This window comes from Trichomycterus rosablanca, chromosome 9 (assembly GCF_030014385.1).
Source record: "Trichomycterus rosablanca isolate fTriRos1 chromosome 9, fTriRos1.hap1, whole genome shotgun sequence".
Taxonomy (NCBI): Eukaryota; Metazoa; Chordata; class Actinopteri; order Siluriformes; family Trichomycteridae; genus Trichomycterus; species Trichomycterus rosablanca.
In genome coordinates, this window is record NC_085996.1 from 8,554,322 (window position 1) to 8,577,669 (window position 23,348).

Genomic DNA, 23,348 nt, shown 5'->3' on the forward strand with positions numbered 1-23,348 from the left:
TTTATATGAATCTGGTTGGATCTAAACATACCAGTGGACTTTTAACCCACAATGTCTGCTACCAGCTTTTAGTACAGCGGGTAATGTATAGTACAGGGAGCATCTGGTGGAAATCTGTAGGTCCATTGAAAACAATGCATTGTTGTAAAGAGCAGAGAAATATGAGGCCAAAACTCTTTCCTGGTAACAGAAGTTAAGCAGATGATAATATGGCTCAACTTCCACTCGTCTTTGTAAATACAAACTTTTTTATTTTTCCTTTTTCCACTGTATCTTTCAATCAATTCCCTGTTTCTTTTGCAATTCCCCGCCGCTTGCATCACCCTGCTATGACCGCAGGAGGGCCGAATACTGTTACGCGTCCCCTCCGACAAGTGAACAGCATGCTTCTTATACTATGGCCAGCGATATAGCAGTTCACTGGGATCACTTTATACAGAAGCAGACAGGAGAATTCCTTGTCTGAGCAGACCTGGCCAGGTCGGTAGCACAGCTGAGATTCTAACTCATTAGACTGCTGCACCACCCCTCCACCCAAATATACACTTTTTTTTAGCCATTTATTATGCAATAACCAGAGGTGTTTAGAGTTTTACAGCTGAAATCAATTGGCTGGTTTTCTGTATGAGGACACGTGTTCAGGAGGACTTGAAGAAGTGTTTATTTATTTTACTGGTTTGAAACTGGTTTGAAAGTGTGAGTGGTGTGTCGGGAGAAGTGCAGGAGAAGGTGGTGTGGTTGTAATCACTAGCAGGTGGAGTTTGTATACTGTTGTGTGTTTGAGACCCTTCAGTTGAAGTGCAGGGAAGATCTGCATTGCTTCTGAGTGTTTTTCAGTATGGTGCATGTTATGTTCTGTCAGGTATCAGGTATGCATGGTATATACTATTAAGGTCAAAGGTTTAAATACATGTTAAGACATGTATTTTATAGCAGGAATAGTATTTAGGATTTTCTTTAGCTTTCCTTTTTCTAGGACTGAATAATTAAAATGAATTTCTTTGTCCATATTTTTGTTGAAAGTTTTCTAGGAATATGACCGAATCTGCTGCGTCACAAATATGAAGCACACAAACATTTGGTTGTGTTTTTCAGTTATTTTTGCCCTAAACAGCTGCTTTTGATAGCCATCACCAAGCATCTGGCACATCTCTGGCTGGATCTTTGACCACTCCATTTGGCAGAATTAGCAACGCTTAACTAAATTTGTTGTTCTTCTGCTATTTTCAGTACAGTGATTAAGCTAGCACAGAACCAGGACTGCAAACCTCTTCTTCAGAACAAATGTTGTCCATGTGATTAGTAACAAACTTCAGCCCAGCTTTCCTGAGCAGAAGCTTTTAAGCCTATTGTAATGTAAAATTTCACTGAGCTTATAATTGCAGACAGAGCTGTTTTTATGGTTCTTGGATCTGACCATGAAGACAGATTTACTCTCAACATATGGTGGTTTTTTTCCCTGAGGTTTGCAATAAGACCACTGTGACATTTCTGATTTGTGAAAACCTTCTGTACAGAGCTCAGTAAACTTTCCAATCACAAACTGAGTCAACCTGATCGCAAAGAAATCAAAATCTGACATAGAATTCCAAGATCAGAGCACCTCTAGAAAAAGGAATAGCAAAATGGACACATATTTGATGGAGACTACATCTTGCTAAACACTCTGTTGGAAAAATGGAACAAATGCAACTTTAAACTGCACTTTAACATACCCAGAATTCACAGACATTCTTCACATTCCCACACAATACAAAATCAACCTATTACCTACAACACATTGTCCAAATCTTCATTACAAACGCACCACCTTTTAATAATCCACAAACACACCCACCCAATTTCCTAAAAACCTCAGATTCCAAATCAGGACTAAAAATTAAATAAACAACTTTCTCATAGTGCACAAACAGAAGATTCCTGACAGTGGGGATCTGCTAATCCATTTCATATGTATGAATCTGTCCAAACACTTATACTCCTGCCTCCTAACCTCCACAAATGATGTCATCCAGAACAGAAAACTATTTCCCCCTCGTCTATTCACTAAAAGCTGCACCTTGTTGTGTAATGTCAGGGAGTTCCAAAAAAATTGGATCGTCAGTTTGGTTTGTAGAACATATGGATTCTTACCTAATAGCACCTGTTAGCCCTCGTTTTGTACCTCTGATTCCACTTGACTGACCCCAAAAGACAAGCATTAAGCTTTAGGTTTTCTTTGTAATGCACCCAAGTTGTGGAAAGAACTTTTCACCGCTGTCAGATCCGCCAAGGCTCTTGCTGTCTTCAAATGACAACTTAAGAACCACAATTGACCAATTTACAATTGTACAGTGTAATTCAGTAGATGTAATGAGTGATAATTCCGTAGATGGTTTGGATCAAAGAGAGACATTGAATAGTTTAACATCTAAAGTAACAGGGCCTCGTGGAAGTGTCTGCGTTGGAGACCTTGCTTGCTCAATGCCACGTCTTACCAGCCCATTTTACATTTAGTAAAACTAAAGTGATTCCAAATATAGTAAATTACTGCAAGAAATGAATGAAAACTGTCACACAGAAAAAAAGTAAAACAGGTCTAAACATCTGCAATGGAGTGATCTGCAAGTGATCTTTACACACACAGCAAATCACTGGCCTAGATGACTGGTAAACTGTGAAATAGTCAGGGGTTTGGCTGGGAACCAAAAAACCTTATTTGACTCTGCTGTGGTGAGAAATGGCATTTATGTGTCAAACATATTGTCTTACAGTAGATGGTGCCCTCAATAGCAGTGTATTGATTTGACCGCTGTCATTGCAAAAGTATCAGTTTAAAAATGACTTTGTTTGGATAAAGTCGTCTAGGGAAATAAACAGGTTAGCCTTTAGCATTCCTCAGTGCTTGGTGAGGTAAAGACATCAGCTACTTATTTGGAGAAAATGGGATTTAGCCATTATAAAAAAAAAAAAAGAAATAATACAGTAATTGGCAGTACTATTTTTGCTGAACTGCAAAACTTGTGCATAATTAAGCCCACAGTGTTTTTGGCACACAGCAGATTCCAGATGCCAAAGTTCATCTGTATAAAGCTTTAGAAATATTGAATGCATTTGATCCCAGTGTGACTCCTAAATATGGTTTTGTTTTTCAAAATAAAGAGTGTTTTTAAGACAGCTTGCCAGAGAAAAATAACCCATATTTTGTTTAAACAGAAATTTATAATCACATGTTCTTTAAACCGTGATATTGGGTGGAATGATTATTATCATTCTGTTTCACTGCACATGGAATCATTAAACACCACAGACAGAACACCAATGGTAAACTAGCAGATCATGTCTGTATGCAGATGCCTGGCTGGCCAATAGCATCACTGGGGACTGGTGACAGTGGGCCAGCATAATTTAATGATGCACCACCCCAGGACTTTTTGTAAGAATTTCTAATCCTAAGTAATTAGGATTAGCCAGTGTTTAATTAAATATGGCTTTCAAAAACGTATAATTACTGAGATAATAATTACTGTGATAGTCACACACACACACACACACACAAAAGAAACATTGTTGATTTCGAGCCCAGACAAAAGTTTATACCTGCTTGGCCTCCGTGTTCTCCTCGGTCGCCCTTCTCTCCTTTAAATCCTCTCTCTCCTCTCTGACCTGAAACAGACACAGTGAGAATAACAGCTTCTCAGTGCTGGCCAATCCGTCTCACTGTACCAAGCATTTACAATATTTAGGGTAATTTACATTAGTCAGTCCACCTTCTGCATGTTTTGGGAAGGTGGGAGGAATAAAAAGTACATGGAAGAAACTAACAGTCACAAGGAAAACTTCACACATTTGTCAGAACAAAGCCAGGTCCCCAGGACCTATGTTGATATTTGGCACCCACTGTGCCACAATGCCACACTCACATGCATCCAGCTATATCACATGCTTACGGTGCATTTTAATTTGGGTGAAATGTGTCTCGCTGTAAGTTCTGGTCCATATCAATCTAAAATACGGTTTTATCAGCTTTACAAGCTTGACTGTTGCCTGTTGTCCGGCAGCCAGATTTAGAAAAGTCATGCCGTCTTTTCATGATGTATATGGGGGCCAGATGAAAGTGATGAGAGATTCACTTGGCTGCTAAAATGCCATGAGATCCTATGGCAGGATGCAGGTTTAGCAAGCACCATCTGGTCTACCAAGGGTTCTTAATGGATTGGGTTGTCACTTTTGACAATGTAAATCTGAACCTTTCTTCAGGGCCGCATTATTCTTCTTGGGACTCCTTTTTCAAATTTACCTGCAATCTAATGCCTGAAACATACTTTACCTACGCAACAAGTTACATTTACTTAAAAATCAACTCTTAGTTCTGTGTGGAATAGAGAAATTGACCCTTAATATAATCAAAGATGTTAAAATATTAAAACACTTGCACAAGCTAACAAACTAAACTAATGTAGCTTCAGTGATTACAACCTACTTAAATACAAGTAACACCAGCACAACCTTGTTCCTGAGAAACATAGTTTAAGTATAATATACAGTGTATCACAAAAGTGAGTACACCCCTCACATTTCTGCAGATATTTAAGTATATCTTTTCATGGGACAACACTGACAAAATGACACTTTGACACAATGAAAAGTAGTCTGTGTGCAGCTTATATAACAGTGTAAATTTATTCTTCCCTCAAAATAACTCAATATACAGCCATTAATGTCTAAACCACCGGCAACAAAAGTGAGTACACCCCTTAGTGAAAGTTCCTGAAGTGTCAATATTTTGTGTGGCCACCATTATTTCCCAGAACTGCCTTAACTCTCCTGGGCATGGAGTTTACCAGAGCTTCACAGGTTGCCACTGGAATGCTTTTCCACTCCTCCATGACGACATCACGGAGCTGGCGGATATTCGAGACTTTGCGCTCCTCCACCTTCCGCTTGAGGATGCCCCAAAGATGTTCTGTTGGGTTTAGGTCTGGAGACATGCTTGGCCAGTCCATCACCTTTACCCTCAGCCTCTTCAATAAAGCAGTGGTCGTCTTAGAGGTGTGTTTGGGGTCATTATCATGCTGGAACACTGCCCTGCGACCCAGTTTCCGGAGGGAGGGGATCATGCTCTGCTTCAGTATTTCACAGTACATATTGGAGTTCATGTGTCCCTCAATGAAATGTAACTCCCCAACACCTGCTGCACTCATGCAGCCCCAGACCATGGCATTCCCACCACCATGCTTGACTGTAGGCATGACACACTTATCTTTGTACTCCTCACCTGATTGCCGCCACACATGCTTGAGACCATCTGAACCAAACAAATTAATCTTGGTCTCATCAGACCATAGGACATGGTTCCAGTAATCCATGTCCTTTGTTGACATGTCTTCAGCAAACTGTTTGCGGGCTTTCTTGTGTAGAGACTTCAGAAGAGGCTTCCTTCTGGGGTGACAGCCATGCAGACCAATTTGATGTAGTGTGCGGCGTATGGTCTGAGCACTGACAGGCTGACCCCCCACCTTTTCAATCTCTGCAGCAATGCTGACAGCACTCCTGCGCCTATCTTTCAAAGACAGCAGTTGGATGTGACGCTGAGCACGTGCACTCAGCTTCTTTGGACGACCAACGCGAGGTCTGTTCTGAGTGGACCCTGCTCTTTTAAAACACTGGATGATCTTGGCCACTGTGCTGCAGCTCAGTTTCAGGGTGTTGGCAATCTTCTTGTAGCCTTGGCCATCTTCATGTAGCGCAACAATTCGTCTTTTAAGATCCTCGGAGAGTTCTTTGCCATGAGGTGCCATGTTGGAACTTTCAGTGACCAGTATGAGAGAGTGTGAGAGCTGTACTACTAAATTGAACACACCTGCTCCCTATGCACACCTGAGACCTAGTAACACTAACAAATTACATGACATTTTGGAGGGAAAATGACAAGCAGTGCTCAATTTGGACATTTAGGGGTGTAGTCTCTTAGGGGTGTACTCACTTTTGTTGCCGGTGGTTTAGACATTAATGGCTGTATATTGAGTTATTTTGAGGGAAGAATAAATTTACACTGTTATATAAGCTGCACACAGACTACTTTTCATTGTGTCAAAGTGTCATTTTGTCAGTGTTGTCCCATGAAAAGATATACTTAAATATCTGCAGAAATGTGAGGGGTGTACTCACTTTTGTGATACACTGTATATTTTATATTGCTGAAGATATATTTACATCCTCACAGCTACAGGTGTGTTTAGGTTTGGTCTTGGAAACCACATTGCTAGAATCAGAAGGAACCATCTGTGGTTTTTAATGTGCAGACAGAGAGGAGGAGAGAGACTTGTGTAGGTGGTTTTGGTTTTTTAAGGTATTTGTGCGTTTAGAAATAGAAGACCGTAACACAGCAGGCTGGTGTACTTGAAGAATCAGGAAGCTTTTATCTTCCTGGTTTTAATAATTCCGCCCCTGTTTCCACAAGCATCCGATCAGGCTATAAGTAAACTCATGCTGTTTGAGTTTTACACTCTGCGTCCAGTGCACAGACCGCATCAAAAATCTGCTATTAGCACCGAAATACTGGGAATCGAAGTCTACGCTCATTCCACAGATTGCTTCTTGGTGGGTGGCAGTGGGCAATGAGACTAAACACAAACTAGCACTTGTTTATTTATTTGTGGCGAGAGTTTAGCATCTTCCTGCTTCTGTAATTATAATCTCAGGGATAATGGTACCTATATTCAGCACTATTGTAGGGTATGGTATGTTGTAACACTAATTTAACCCAAATGGTGCCTTATTTATAAAGAATTCACCATAAATTTGAACATACACTATGTTTTACTAGGGTTGTACACTCAGTGTGACCAAATTGACTGAGACTTGTTTTAGCCTCGCATTTTGCCAGTTCAACCTTCTGTAACTAGATGTTTTTTAGGATACAAACACAGACGATTGTGGTGCAGTTCATGGCTTATTTTTCTCTGTGTAGCTGTTGTTTCTCCTGCTTTTGGATCATCCCGCAACTCGATCAAGCAACTGCTGGTTTCTCGCTTACCCTGCTCATTATTATTTTTAGAGCACATTTTAAAATTTTGGGGACAGCATTAATGTCTACAATGTGATTACTTTTGAGCAAACTTCACATATGATCATTTTAATATAGTAACTAAACACATTTTAGCTTTTTTAAAAACATTTGTTTATGCTTATGAATAAATCCTTTTTGTTTGTTTATATGCATAGACAGTCATTATGTGTGTATCTTAATTAGAAGTGTATTTATGCACTGAAAGTGGCTAAACATGTTTAAAGTCATTGGTTTTAATTGAAGGGTTAAAGTCAAGGCTTGCTTAACTAGCCTTTAAGTTAAATTGTTTAAGTACCCAGGTGATGTAGAATTTGGATTATTCTGTTTGCTTAATAAATGAAATTATATTTTCTAAATTGTGTTGCTGGATCATAGCAAATGATTGTGAATAATTGAATAAGTAGGTCCTGGATGGTACAATACCGCTCGGACTTTAAATGTGAATAGCTGGCTCCTTGTTGGTGACTTTACCTTTGGGTCCCTGCAGTCCTGTATCTCCTTTCTCCCCATTTTGACCATCAAATCCTTTAGGGCCAGTGAGGCCTTGTGGACCCTGAATGCCCTTATCCCCTGGTAAACCTGACAAGACAAACACAAAGTCAGTCGGTAGGGATATATTTTCAAAACATCTCAATGCCAGGAGAATATGCCATACATCCCGTTCTGATTGACTAGTAATCAGAAAATTCCTTGTTCAACCCTTAATATGGTCAAGTTGCCACTGTTGGGCTCTTGAGCAATTCCCTTAATCCTCAATTTCTTGGATTATATACAATCATAATTGTAAGTCACTTTGGATAAAAACGTCTGCTGAATGTCTTGTCTGTGTGTGTGTGTGTTCTCAAAGCACCACACAAAAGATAGTGAGAACTTTATTTATAACTCAGCTGTGCAAGATTGTGTACAGTTCAGGTCAAAGGTTTACATACTGTACTAAAAGACATGTATTTAATGGCATACTTGGGATTTGTATTTGTTCTGCAACTGTTCGTTTCTTTGACTTGACTAGAAGACCAGAAGAACAAATGTGAAAAAAACCTTTCACAAATTCACACATACACAACAAATAAGGCTAGTTTGACTGTATCTTTTAGACTGAGCCACAGGCTGTGCAAGTTCTAGAAAGCTCTTTACAGGGCCCAAAATCATTTGTACAATCATCCATAAAAATTTGGAAAAGGTTTTGAGAACAATCAACTGTTAATGAAGGGTGGGGGGGGGGGGGGGGTTAAAGAACCATCAAAACAACCAAAACAACACTGATATAAATAAAGGATCGGCTGGAACACAGCAGTACAGAATCAGTGAACTTTCATTACCACAGGCTACGAAGCCCATAGTGACATAAAACTTGATAAACTGTGGACAGCATCATAATGTGTTTCAGCAGAAATGGCTCCAAGTAACATTCCAAAATCTATGATCTGTTTTCTGAGATCCATACACAAACTTTTAAATCTTCTTTAAATTGTAATGACTGTAGCAATTACCAATAAGAAATTAGACATTAAAAGCTTTTATTAATGGTCAACTATTTTAGTTCCTCACTGTATATATACAAATATGAGGAAACCCCAAAATAAACCAAAAATAATTGACCAAAAATGGTAAAATATGTTTTTGTTTCATTCATTCAGTCACAGAAAAAGAAAATAAGCAGAATAATTGAAGTCAAGATTGCTATATTTGCTATGCTGTACAGTACATGTTCCTTTACAGTGCATGTAAACTTCAGCTGTATATACAACTGCTAGTGTGGAGTGAGGATTTGAGCTGTGATGTATCTGGTAATTTTGTAAAACCAGAAGCTCTGTGCACTGCTGGAAATGTTTAGCTGACACACCAAAGTGGCACATTGAAAATGCTACAATTCCCATTGTATATACTGTATATATACAGGTGTGTGTGTGTGTGTTTGTGTGTGTGTGTTTGTTTACCTCTAGATCCTGTCATGCCAGGAAATCCTGCAGGCCCCAAAGGTCCCATGTCTCCCTTCTCTCCTTTTGGTCCTGGTGGACCTTAAACAATAGGTTTTTAAAATATTTAATTATAATATTTAAGGGGTTTTTGAAATGTAAATTATAGTATTAAAAGTATTATCCTAAATGAAATAATTTACCCAAACTGTTAACATATTTAGATGAAACAAAACCTGTAACCTGTTGACGTGATTATCAAGGGATGGATGGATGTATAAATGAATTAATTTATGAATGGATGAATGCATCGATAAGCATAATGATTGATGGATTGCTAGGTGAATGTAGGGTTAAATGGACAAACAGATAAAAAGAATAATTGCACATATTGATGGATGGCTGGGTGGACAGATAAATGGGGTGATAAATGGATAAAATGATTAATGAATGGATAAGTTGACGGGTCAGTAAATAAAGATGGATGCATTGATGACTAAAATGATAGATGGATTGTTAGGTGAATGGATAGATAAATATATAGACTGATAATACATTTTTTAAAATGGATCACGCCATGCAAAGCTCCCTGCTGACTCGTAGGGTCTCACTGTTCTGACTGTCTCATGTTTTTTTACCCTTGGCTTTGAATGACCAGTTCTTGTCTGCAATCTGTACTGGCAACAGTAATCACATTTACTCAATCACTCAGGCACACAAGAGATGGGAAAGTTTATGATCCCTCATGGTATCGTCAGAGCCTCAGCTCTTCTGCTCTCCAGATGCACACCATCGGCATCAGGCCAAGTCATGTGATATTCAGTTTGGGCCTTCACTGCAGATTATTACAGACCCGGTTTACATATTCGACCCTGTCTCGAGAAGTTGATGATATGTTGTCAGGATTGGAGCCTCGGTGGTGGTTTGTGTTTGAGGTGTTCTGTGTTTTGGCCTCGGTCTTGTTCTTTGGCCTGTAGTCATCAATCAATTATACTGGACCACATATACACCACAGTCAAGTGCTGCTAGAAGTCTGTTGGTGTAAGATATCATTTGCTATTGTTTTTAGCAGGTTTGTGGTTTCGTGTAAATGACCAGTGAGGGATTTGAGCCGCACAGACTTGTCAGTGAAAAAATGGACATGTCAGTCTACACTTTTGCATTGAATAGAGCTGGTATCTCGGCTCTGGCAGGTTTGATACCACCTCCATCTGGGCTTTACTTTGCTTAGGAATAAACAGTTCTGACAAAATCTAATTTCCAACTATGTCTATCACTATTGTTGTCCTTCTTACCCTGTATAACAGTAAGGTTCTTCAGGGCCATGGAGTGCTCCCAGTCTTTAAGCCGAAGGTCCTCGGTAATGACATTGAGAATCTCCAGCTCGTTCCTCATCTGATCTTCCAGGTGACTCTGGGTGATCTTAGCGCGCCATGTTTCCTGGGTTGTGTTTACCAACTGTACCTGAAGCAGTTCTATTTGCAGCTGATGAGCACCGATGTAGCTGCTGAGTGAGTCGTTTACGGTGCCTACTGTCCAGTCGACCTCATTTAGTCTCTGGAGTACGACGTCCACTCGTCCTGCTGTCTCACGCAGCACCACATCTTGGTTATGGATAGAGGCAGTGGCTTTTGCTAGATCTGCTTCCAGAGAGCTGCTGTCTTTCCGACTTGAACCTACCTGCTCCTCCATGTGGGCTATAGAGCCCGAGGTATGCTCGCTGGAGGCCTGCAGGTCCCGAATGTCCCGCTCTAGACCCTGCACCAGACGTCCTGCAAAAGGCACAAAGGCTTTTTTTCATTGCTGAATAACACTTTGATAAAAACCTACGCAAATGTATCAACTTTACATTTAATTTAACACTTCACCATGATTGCTATGAATTGCATGAAATCTTCCCAACCAAGTTGTGAGAGGGCACAGGGAAATTTACCATATATATACTAGACACAAAAGCCTTTACATTCAACACATTCAACTGTAAACCCTTTGGATCTTACCTAGCTGCTGCAGCTCTTCTGTGTGGTTGTGGAAGAGGCTCTCTAGCTTCCATATGTTCTCTAGCAGGTCACTCTGGGAAGGCAGCTGGCCTAAGGACTCCTGCAGAGCCTGGGATCGATCTCCCAGACGTGTTACGTTCTCCAACAGAGCCTCCTGCTTCTCCGACGACACCTGAGACCTGGACACTGAGATGACCAGAACACAGAATTGCTCGTTAGTAGATGTCTGTGAAAGTGATTGGATTCAAAATTATGAATGTGAAAAATACATATTCACATTTAAACCAAACTAATCTGATTTTATGTACAAAGAGATATCTGGCTTCAAGGCGCTGCTTGTTCCGACTTCATTGTTAAGCCAGTAAGCTAAGCCCCCTCCTCTTTATTGATATAACAGCAGTCAGTGTTCTGATGCATCTTTTTTTGATGTGTCTGTATGGAATCTGTGCTCATTCAGCCCAAAAAGCATTTGTGAGGTCAGGCACTATTGCTACCTGTGACGACCTGACTCGCAATTAAGGTTTCAGTTCATCTTAACCGGTGTTTAATGGGCTTAAGGTCAGAGCTCTTTGAAGGACACTAGAGATCCTGTACACCAACCTCATCAAAACTGTTGGCTTACAGTTGGAAGCATGTCCTTTTTTAATTTTTTTATTTTATACAACCTTCATTTACGCTTTTGAAAACAGTTTGGATTGTAGCATAGTGTTTCTGTAGAAACTGGAGGATTTCAATTCCACAGGACTGCTCAAATCAAATATACCTGGGACAGAAAAACAATTTGTTCACAAGGATAATATAGATGTTGGGTAACTTTGTTCCTTTAATAAATGGAATGATGTTTCATGAAAGGTTAATTATCTAAATTTCAGTGTGACAAATATACAAGAACACAGCCGATAGAAAAGAGGGCAATTATTTCACACCACTGTACAATGGTCCATGGCATGTATATCTTGTTCTGTGCAGCACTAAGGAATTCAATCATTCAGATTACATGCATTTCAGCATGCATTAATCAACTAAATCAAACTTTACATTTATTACAATTAAACTGTACATACATTTAAATTTTCCATCACAATGCACTCCAGCAGGAACCCCCCAAAATGTGTGTGCTTTGTTTTATTAGAGGGAACCAGAAATGCACACCATGGATCCCAGAGGGTAAAACAAGTAAGATTTATACTCTGTTGGTTTTGAGGTTGCTTGGTAACTGATGGTTGTAGGAACGAGATTTTACATTTGTAAATGAATCCTCTCTGTATAAAAGTGACATAATATTGGCAACATTCGACTGTTAAGCACTTTTTCGCTTTCTAATATAGAAACACAAGACGAAGTACATAATATAGCCAAAAGTAAACTCCTGAGCCAAAAAAAAAGGCCAAACCCAAAACTACATTAATCTTTTTTGAAAAGAAACAAGCCAGAAGATATTTGGATAATTCTGAACATTCAGACATGTTTTGAGTTTTTTATCAAACATTTAAAACTTTGCATGAATTTGTCTTGTGTACAGGAACTATTTAAATAAGTTTCCCTGTTTCCAGCTTTTTCCCCAGCAGCCATGAGCAGTGATGAGCATCAGTTTTAGGACTGCATTTCTTTTCCTAAGTCTTGCATTTTTTGACCAATGATTTGTTCTTAGGAGCTTTAAAATATTTGGTTTGGTCAGCAGTATTTGTGGTAAACCTTCCTTCCAAAAACATGAAAAAAAGATCATAAAGCTTCATGAAGATCAAATCCAAATTCAATCTTATCCACGTCTTTCCTGGATGATTCCTTGAACAGTGAAGGTACAGTAAATAAGTCTGCAAATGCTGAAGCAGCTAAAGATTCTGACCGATGTTAAATCTGAACATCTACAAGAGAAGAACAAACCAGATTGTCAAAATTCAGTAACACATTCACATTTTGCTAAAAATCCTCCACCACAGAGCAAGCTCTGGTTTCAAAACAAGAACAACATTACAGTCTCGTCTCACACGCCTTGGAATATGACGTCCATTCCAGTAATGTGATGGCTGGTGTGAAACTGTGGGAAAGCACGAGCCGTTCATGACTAGCATGTCTTGAGTGGTTGTTATTCAGAAAGTGGAGGTTATGCCGTTTGGCCTAAGTTGAAATCTGGCACCCACCGCAGCCAAAACCACAAAACCCCTGTAACAGATGGACGTGATCCCACAGGAGTAAATTAAACCGACAAAAACATTCTGCTCAAGAACTTAGTGAATGCAGTGATGGAAAACTTCTATATGTCTTTCACTGTCTAATCACATTGCCCATGAGACAGGCAAAGCATGATGGGAGAAATCTGATGAGCTTTACTGTATATGGACCCCACACGATGGAACTCGCCCTTTATTAGTGCACATTTCTACACATTTAGCAGATGCCCTTTACTCACTCACTTTCCTAACCGCTTATCCAATTAGCTTGTGCTGGAGCCTATCCCAGCTTTTCAATGGGCGCAAGGCACACAGTAACACCCTGGATGGGGCGCCAGTCCATCGCAGGGCAGGCACACATACACACACCCATTCACCTATGGGGCAATTCAGTGTCTCCAATTAACCTGACTGCATGTTTTTGGACTGTGGAAGGAAACCGGAGCTCCCAGAGGAAACCCACCCAGACACAGGGAGAACATGCAAACTCCACACAGAAAGGACCTGGACTGCCCCACATGGGGATCGAACCCAGGTCCTTCTTGCTGTGAGGCGACAGTGCTACCCACCGAGCCACCGTGCCCCCCCAGATGCCCTTTAATACTTGGCAAATTAATTAACCTGTTTAACTGGCTGCTTCATCCTGGACAGGGTCTTGGTGGGTCTGGCACCACTATAAAATCCCAGACACAAAGCAGAATACTAACTTTATAAAGTGTGTGAAACATTTACTTATCTACACTTTTTAGTCCAACCAATGTACCTACTTTATAGGTTTGTGGAGATTTAGGAGGAAACTGAAGTACATGGAGGAACACAAACATACAAAATGAACATGCAAATCTCATAGTAATTTTACCCATGTTGCTGTGCACATGCTGCATTTTCTCCATCTACCAGCTATAGTACTGTGCCACCCATTCCTAGTAAATGGTTTTACAATTAGAATGGAATAAAATGCCATAATTTGTCATTCATACATACACAGGTCTACAGTACAATGAAATTCAAAGCGTAGGGTAAGCCATTGTACAGCGCCCCTGGAGCCGAGAGGGTTAAGGGCCTAGCTCAAGAGCTCATAAGTGGCTGCATGGCATAGCTGACATTCGAACTTTCAACCTTTGGATTAATGGCCCAAAGCTCTACCCACTAGGCTACCACTGTCCCAATTAAGCAACATAGTTAAACACAAAGTACATACGGTGGCACTGCAGGAAATAGGTGCTGCATAGCACCATGATCCTGGATACCTGGGTTTAATTCTCACCTCCTGTCACTGTCTGTGAGGAGTTTTGCTTCTTCCTTTTTGTCTCCTTTGGCTACTCTAGCCTTCTTCCACCTAGCAAACATGCCAGTAAGTATATTGGTGGCTTTAAGTTGCCCCTTGCTGTGAATATTTGAGTGAATGTGTGAGTGTGATGATACAAGATAGATTTAAGCCGTAGATTCCTGCCTTGTGCCCTTATGTCTTATGTCCTCAGGATGGACACCAGCCTTATTGTGATCTGAACTGGCATAAATAGCTATTTAAAAAAATAAACAAAAAAGTACAGCCAGAGTAGAGTAGTGGATGCCAGACAAGGTCCTGGGGACAAGACTTTTATCTTTGGCTTCAGTCACTGTCTGTAAGGCGGACTGGCACCCTGTCCAGGTTGTATTACTGCCATGCACCCATTGTTAGGTGGAGACGAACCCACGGGGTATTTAAAATAAATAAATTGAATAGTTCTGTAGACATTGTGGTTTTTGCAGCAATAATGTGTTGTTTATTTTTGTTATTCATTTATTTGTCTCCAACTGAAAATCTAACAGTCCATCAGCACAAACAGTACAGCAATGTGCTCACCACAGAACTCTGGGACAGAGGATAATACAGTACATATGGTGGACGTGTAAGAAAAAAACAGTCCTGCTGTGAGTCATTTGTACTCAAACTGTTCTCCTTCCACTGAGAAACTGAGCTGTGTGTACCCTTTCTATAAGATAAAAGCCTTTAAATCCCTTTCAGACCTCATCCAGGCTAAGAAGAACATATAGAAACATAACTGATCACTTCAAAAAAGTTTCCTGTTCACATCAAAACGTAAAACAACAGAAGGCAACATGCTGAACATACACACTGGGTGTATTGACCCATGCTATGCCATCTTACATCACATTCTTGTTGTCTCCAGAATCCTATAATTGCTAGGCTGCTTTGTGTTTATCATCTTGAGCTACTGCTCATCTGGTTCAGAATCTGCCAAAGTTCTGTTCTGTATTGAAATCACTTCATTGACCTCCTGTTGTAGCAAGAATTAAGTTTAAAAGTCCCTGCACATCATGACTGAAACTGATCCAGATTAATATGTACATGCCTTGATTCAGAACTAAACCCCTGCATGTCAGCAAGTCTCTGTGACTAGTGCATTGATTTATTGCATTATCAAAACGTGTTAAATGGCCATCCATGAAAAGGTTCTTTAGGGACCCATATGTGGCCCATTTCTTCAACCCTATGTGCAATCTAAAACAAAATTTGAAAATAGTTTTGGGGAAAAATTGAGCTGAAACAGCTACGCCGACATTTATCTATTTAGTTCTTGTTTCCAATAATGGCTCGTAAAACTTGAAACTTACTCAACTTTTTTGTGTGCAATTTGGATGTTTGGCTGATGTTTTATCATAAAATAAATCAGAATTACTGCTCCGGATACACAAATCCTGCTGTTTAAATGACAAAAATACAGCACTTGTAATGACTAAACATCTCTCTACAAGGAAGCCAAACACACCAGGATGGAGAAGAACCGGTATCTGTATTCACGCTTGTCCAAAAATACTAGTCTTAGTACTAGTCTTGGTTTAGGCCTTAGTCCAAAGAGCAGTAGTAGCTCAACAGTAAGGGTACTGGACTAGTAATCAGAAGGTTGAAGGTTTAAGCCCCACTACAGCCAGGTTGCCATTGTTGGGCCCTAATTAGCTTGGATCTGATTCAGTAACAATTTTAAGTTGCCTTGGATAAATGTTTCTTCTAAATGCCATTAATGTAAATGTAAATATTCAGGTTCAGAGAAGAGAGAGTCTGGGCTATGATTGATGAATCTGAAATATAGAGTCAGATATGACAACAAGAAACATTGAGGCTTGTAGTCCATATAATTTCTTTAAATCCTCCATTCTTTTTAATTTATAAAATAATATTATTTTATAAATAGGGCGGCACATTGGCACAACTATAAAGTGAGTACTACATAACAACATGGGTCCCGACAACCTGAGTTTGATTCTTGCCTCTGTGATCCTCTTATTTCCTCCCACCTCCTACAATCATGCGTAAAGTGGACTGGCTACACTACATTCATCCTAGGTGTGAGTGAATGATTCAATCTGTGAGTGTGTTGGCCTGAAATAGACTGGCAACCTTCCCCAAGGTGCATTCCTGCCTTGCGCCCAGTGTTTTTGGACCCACCACGATGTAACCAGGATATAGCAATTATGAAACGATTTGTTTTATGAATATAAAATACCAAAAATCATCAGGAGGTGGATCGTGTTTACACATGAACAGCTGTATCATATTCAAAACTGAAACAAATATCAGTCGTTCACTGAAAAACAGCCAGTCGTTCGCTGAAAAGCTAAATTAGTCATGCGGTCCTCAGCTGTCGAAGTGTGTTCATTTTTCTTCATAAATCTGTCATTATACAGTTCAATTTTTCCAAAATTCTCAGTCATTACTGTTTTATACATTAATATGGACCTGGTTTTAAATCCTTTTTTAAGCTGCAAACGTCTTGAGTTTTAAATCTAAAACAATAGTTAAATGATCTATATGAAACGTTGTTGGCAGTAAAGAGCCCTAAAGAACCAAGCAAACCACGTAAGTCTGAAAGAGAATATGATCTAAAGCTTACAGCGTGTTTATACTTCAGTGAATAAACTCAATGGCTCAATAGTAAAGGTACTGGAAGGTTGCTAGTTTAATCCCCAACACACCCAAGTTGCCACTCTTGGGCCCTTAATCAAGGCCCTCAACCATCAGTTGCTTGTCATAAATGGAAATAAACTATAAAAGTTTGAGCAGGTTTGAACTTTCTTCAGCAAAAAGGCATCACACACAGTGATGTAAAAGCTAGCTGAAATTGAAATAGAATTTCTGGGGTTTTTTTTTTCATTTTGCATCTAGTCATATCAGATTCCCCCATGGTAACTTCTTCTGCTGCTGCGGATCCCCACCCTGACTGAGGAGAGCTGCAAACTATCATATATCACCTCTAAAACACACACAGTTGCCAACTCCTCTTTTTTTTACCTGCCAGAGATGGAGTCATATCATATACATAGAGTCTGTGAATCAACCTTCTCTTGCACCAGCAATTCAACCAAAGAGCAGAGGCAACAGTTGCAGCAGCAGTAAGAAACCACATCAACAATCATGTCTGTTTAGCTGCCTGATCTCAAGTTCAAATCTCAGCTGTGCAATCAACCTGCCAGGCATCCAACAGGCCCAACTGGAGAGAGGAAAATCTAATGAAATCCTTATTGTTGCTACAATTGTGGTGTCTGGACACTCACGGGACTCACGGTTGAAGAGAAGTGGCTGGTGACTGCACACATGTTGGAAGGCACACGTGATCGTCTGCAACACTTCATGGTCAGTCGGGGTCTGCTGTAGCACAGTTACAACCGAGAAATTGGAAACAACTAGATTTGAAGTGTGTCCCCATATTATTGAGTCAGAGAAAGAGAACAGTTGTAGAAATGACTGAAATTACTTAAATCTATTACCAGCTGTAATTAATAAACAGGTGACGGCTGGTATCAGGTGTCAGTGGTAAGAAATTGTGCTGAGGTTAGAAACCCCACACTGCACATCTGTATGTTAGGATGACTTAAACTCTCTGTGAAGAGTTCCAGACGTACTTTAGCTCTGACACTTCTGGCTTTTAATCTTTCAGTGAGGCTTCCTCTCCAACCTCATCATTATTACACATATAAAACGAGACCTCTCGATAGTTCTCCACTCTTAATTCTACTTTACACCACTCATCTGTATTCTATTAGAAACTGGAGACGTCTCGCTCCATTTCTTTCCACTACAGGCCTATGAGAAGCAAATTTAGGAATGATATGATACCTCAGAAAGCCATAAAACTCTTCTATCCTTCCTCATCCCTCATCTTCATTGTTTTTCTCCTGTTTTCCCCCCTACTCTCACTCCTACATTTTTAAAGTGGATGTTTATATGATCTTTACACTGACGTTTGCACAAAACAAATGTTGCACCGTGCACTATATACAGAGCTGTTTATGTATATAGCACCTTAACTGTGTTTTATTTTATTGTCTTAAGTGCTTTAAGTAAATATTTTTGTGATAATTTCACAAATTCCACCAACCCTACTGCATTGCCATGGATCAAAAATATGTCATTTTTTATGATATTAGGATTCCTCAAAGTCAAAATTTACCACATTTTTACAATCAAGTCCTTCATGAGTTGAATGATTTAAATTTTCACATGTTTGAATGATTTTAAAATGTTAAAATACTTGAAATGTTGGGCAGTTGTGATGTGGAAATGAAGGTTTTAATCTGGAAATGCTCACAGCTGCAGTCAAACACTGTGGTTTATAGTCACATTATACAACAGCTATAAACACAGGAACTCCATCAATTATCACACACCGCCACACACAGACCACTTTCACTGACCGTTTTACAGTCCAACATACAAAATACTTTTGTAAATCCTATGAATTATGATGTTTGGACATTGGGTTTTGGTGTCTACAAACATCTGAATATTATGTGCATAACTACTCAAAATATGGTGTTGCTCCAAGATGCCGCTATAACATCCTTCATACTTTTAAGAAGGCTTTTCACAAAGTGCTGAATCATGACTGTCAGGGTTCGATTCCATATAGTCACAACAGCTTTAGAGACATCGGAAACTGATGTTGAGCAACAAAGTCTGGTTTAAAGTCGGTGTTTCAATAAACCCCAAACTTGTTAATGTGATTGAGGACAGGACTCTGTGCAAACCAGACAAGTTCTTCAATACTAATATCATTTTGTTTTTACTGTACCTTGGGCTCTTTGCATGTTATATGTAGAGCTCACTAATCAAACTCCAATTCCTGAACCTACCAACTCACAGTTCTTTTGTTGACGGTTCTTCCAAAGAGAGTCTGTAGTGTTATGGTAAAATGAGGTTTTATGCTTACTAATGTCAGCTGAATATTAGTTTTATTATATTGTGCTTGAGATGTGGCTGGGAGTCTAAAGTACAGAGATAAGCAACATGTCTGTTGATAAGAAACAACAGTTAGCACAGAATGGAGGTTCCAAAGTCCAACACCCAATGTGATATGACTAGAGCAGTATAAAGGGAGGACCACAGCTCTGTCCCCTGTTCTTCAGCTATTCCACTGCTGTAAGAACCCACGATCGTGCCATTAAATTTTTCCAATCCACTCAACTGTAATCTTTGTTTTCATTTATCATCTCACCCTATTTTTTCACGACAGTAGTTGCAGTGTTGCAAAGATCATTTTGATGCACATTCAGCCCTCTCTTGTCTTGTTCTGTGTAGATGTGTAAGCTGATGATGCTCCTGGACTTCACAATAAAATTAGTTACAGCAAATCATCTAGAAGAGTCTAGCAAGGCAGAAACTGGACAAACAGACTTGTTGGAAGATGTTATTTTATAACAGAGTCATACTGGAAGTCACAGTTCTACTGCCGGTGTTCGTCTATGAAATGATCATTTCTGTGTGTACCTGTAAGAAGGTGTGGCTAAATTAGAACTCGTGTGTACACATAATTTTGGCTGTAGTTCATGGTAATATTCATGTGAATAAGGTTATATAAAGGTAATTTATGAGGCTGGACATTCCAGACCACAAATGTATCCAGCACTGCTATGAAAATGCAGAAATTGGAAGGAAATAACATCAATCTCAAATGTTAGTTATGAAATACTGCATTAGACTTGGCTGATCTATGAGGTCTCACCCCTGACTTGTTATCCTAACACAACACCACAATAACACAGTGAATGTGTTTTTGCCTCTCATTTCAGAGCTGAACCCAGAGCGGACCCTCACACCACCCTGACAGCTGGAATAATAAACCAAACAAGCGCAGAAGTCTGATGTCATTTGGAAATGGATGTGTACCAGATTTCATAGGCTTCATCATTACATGCTCGGTATGTGTGTCAAAGCATTGGTACATTGACCGGTACAGTCTGAGTCAGAAAAACAACTTGTGAGATGTTATACAGAATTAGTCTCAGGTTCTGAATCAACAGATGGGTGGTTGGTTGATTTTCTGATGCAGGGTTGGGATGGAAACTCCAAACTGCACCCAATCAAAGTTTTACCATCTGGTTAAATGTCACTGATCCATTTAAGACCAGACTGTTTTTATTTGGCGACTGTAATGATTGGAACACATATACTTCATCCTTAAAAAACTTTGCCTTCATAAAAAGGGGGGAAATATAAAACTACAGCTACATTGTATAGGTCAGACAATTTCTCTAACCTTATTAAGTAACTTTAAGTAAAATTGGTCACTCTCTCAGAAGTCAGTAGATTTTAATAGGTCATATTAAAAGTGTTTTACTAAAGTACTTTAATGGAAGCTTTAATAGAAGAGTTTTCAGTTTTTCATTCCAGTTTCTGGACTGAAAGGTATTTACTATTTAACACACTGTATGCCCTAATGCATTTTGGGATTGACTAAACTTTTAAAAAAGACTTAACTTTTAAAAGTTAAACAATATTTTCCCTATAACTTGAGGTAAACATAAGGTCTGTTGCATCATAGTAAAATCCAACTCTCGACCCAGGTACACCAAACAGGTTGGAATTTAAAAGCATGGTGTGCTACACCAGTGGTCCCCAACCACCGGGCTCAGACTGGTACCGGTACCAGAAAGTATAAATAATTAGAGATCGCTAGAAAAGCAGTTTCCACTGCTTCTATTTCAGGTGTTATTGTCTCATTGTCACCCATAGGTGGGAGCAGCAAGTCCATGAAATTATATCTTATATGAAACCAGTCCGTGGTGCAAAAAAGGTTGTGAAACACTGCGCTACACAAATGATTGCAACAGCTTTGTTTCAAACACCAGAATCTTCAAAAAAATGAACTCTGAACTGATTCGTAACTGGCTGCTGAGACTCAACACTGAGACTGATTTAAAACTACAGTTTGTATATGAGAGGATCAGTGCATCATGTTAAGCCAATGAGAGACCTGAAAAGATGCATGTTCAGCCACTTTGACAATCAAAAATGTCTTATCTTATACTAGTTATTGAATATTTAGTTTTATAAACTTGTTACAAACCTCAGACCTTAGAAAAGTTGGGACAAAATGTGAAATGCTTATCACAAAAGAAAACACTAATTTGTACATTCCACTATTTAAAAATTCTGAAAACACATTATTTAATGATTTGTGCCTGTAACACAGTCCAAAAGGTCGGGGCAGGCACACGGTTTTCACTGTGTAACATTACTTCTCCTTTTACCAGGACTAAATCATTTTTGCTCAACCATACTGAGCCTTTATTGCTGTTTCTAGTGCTCCATTTAATGCGGTGTCTAATAAATCAAAGGTCATACACTTTTCAGTGGAGCTTTTTTGTCTTGTAATTCAGATTTTGAAAGTTGTTTGATGATATAATGCACTGTACAGGGTAAAATATTGAACAGCACTTGCAACTGCTTACAAATGAACAGTGACCTTAAATTGTGGGACAATTTACTGCTGTATTTTGGGGTTATAAAACATCAGCTGTTTTAGTGCTGTGTTAAAGGCACCAGTTTCAACATGCGTCTGTATATTCCCCAAAACACAATAAAGTTAATAATGTAGAATATAAAATATTGTGTGTCTGTACTGTTTTTGTTTAAATACAGATCAGCACAGATATATCATCATTGTTTTCTAAAAATGTAAAATCATTTTTATATCATACTGCCCCAGCTTTTCTGGAATTGAAGTTTCTAATTTTCCTCTGTTGTTTTTCCTGTTCTTTTCTCTCTGCTGTGATATATGTAGATGTACTGTCAGGCTAATTCCTTCAACAACATATTACACTAAGTCATGACATTCTCAGAACTGTCTGTCAGGAATCTGAGCGAAGATAATACAGCTAAGAATTCACTAACGATTCTAAATAATTCCATATGACACAGAAGTGCAGTCCAAGAGGCCTGGGAAACTGCTTTCACACACAACTGATGTACAGTGAGTGATTATGCTGTCTAGACCGGCGGTTCCTAACTGGTGTTGCTTCAGGACCCACATATGTGCTAAATCACATCACGAAGCCAGAAGCAGTTTATCTGTCATTAAATACAAGGACATACTCTCAAATTTTATTTTATAATTAAAATAAAGAGTTTTATGTATTTTATGTAAATGTGTAACTGGCATAAACCCACATACACATTTTATCAGTCAGTCATGTATTTTTTCCATGACTAAATGATTGGAACACACTTTCCTGCTTAAAAAATCACTAATGTAAGTTGTTTTGATGTGTTTCTAGAAATCATAAGATTTTGATATTAATCAGTTAATGGGAAAAAAAATCTATCTATTTATTTATGGCATGACCTTCAAGTTCTATGTTTTTTTTTCCAGCCCACTTAATTGACTGCACCCACTGGACTGAGCCTCAGACACTTCAAACTGTACAAATCCCAGAAAGCAGATCACAGATTTTCACATCAGGAATGTCACTGAAAGCCATTTTTAAAGTAACTTTAGATTCTAAGATCATTTGTAAAAAACATCTGTCTGTAAGTATAAAGTAAGTGGAACAGTGGTTTCTCAGTGGTTTCAGTGGTGTCAAGGTTGGGAAGAAAACCCAACCCAATCCCTTATGTTGAAAGAAAATCCATCAGTAGGGTAAGAAGTGATTCACCAAAAGTCAGTCTGCCGTGAATTGAAGGCGGATGGAATGTGGATGACACCGTCCTTAATCAAGCAAGCTTTACATCACTGTGAGCTGAAAGGCAGACATGTAAGAAAAGAGATTCATGTCCAAAATTGACACCTAAAGCTTGACTGAATGAATGAAAATAAGGAGCAGGAGTGAAGCACAGCTGTGATTTGTGAACGCAGAACTAAAAATGCAAGATAAATTAGTTCTATTAAACTAGCCCACAACTACTGAGATCCGGGTTTGAACCTCAGCA

General features: G+C 39.2%; 1 protein-coding gene across 1 annotated transcript in view; it reads right to left on the reverse strand.

Moving 5' to 3' along the window:
- The window catches only part of scara5 (scavenger receptor class A, member 5 (putative)), a 61,313-nt gene that overhangs the window by 15,849 nt on the left and 22,116 nt on the right, over positions 1–23,348 (reverse strand). The window contains exons 4-8 of the mRNA XM_063001821.1: positions 10,968–11,153; positions 10,263–10,739; positions 8,989–9,069; positions 7,523–7,630; positions 3,580–3,645 (exon numbers count right to left, since the gene is read on the reverse strand). Of these exons, the coding sequence (XP_062857891.1) occupies positions 3,580–3,645; positions 7,523–7,630; positions 8,989–9,069; positions 10,263–10,739; positions 10,968–11,153 (918 nt within the window). The remainder of the gene's footprint in view (positions 1–3,579; positions 3,646–7,522; positions 7,631–8,988; positions 9,070–10,262; positions 10,740–10,967; positions 11,154–23,348) is intronic.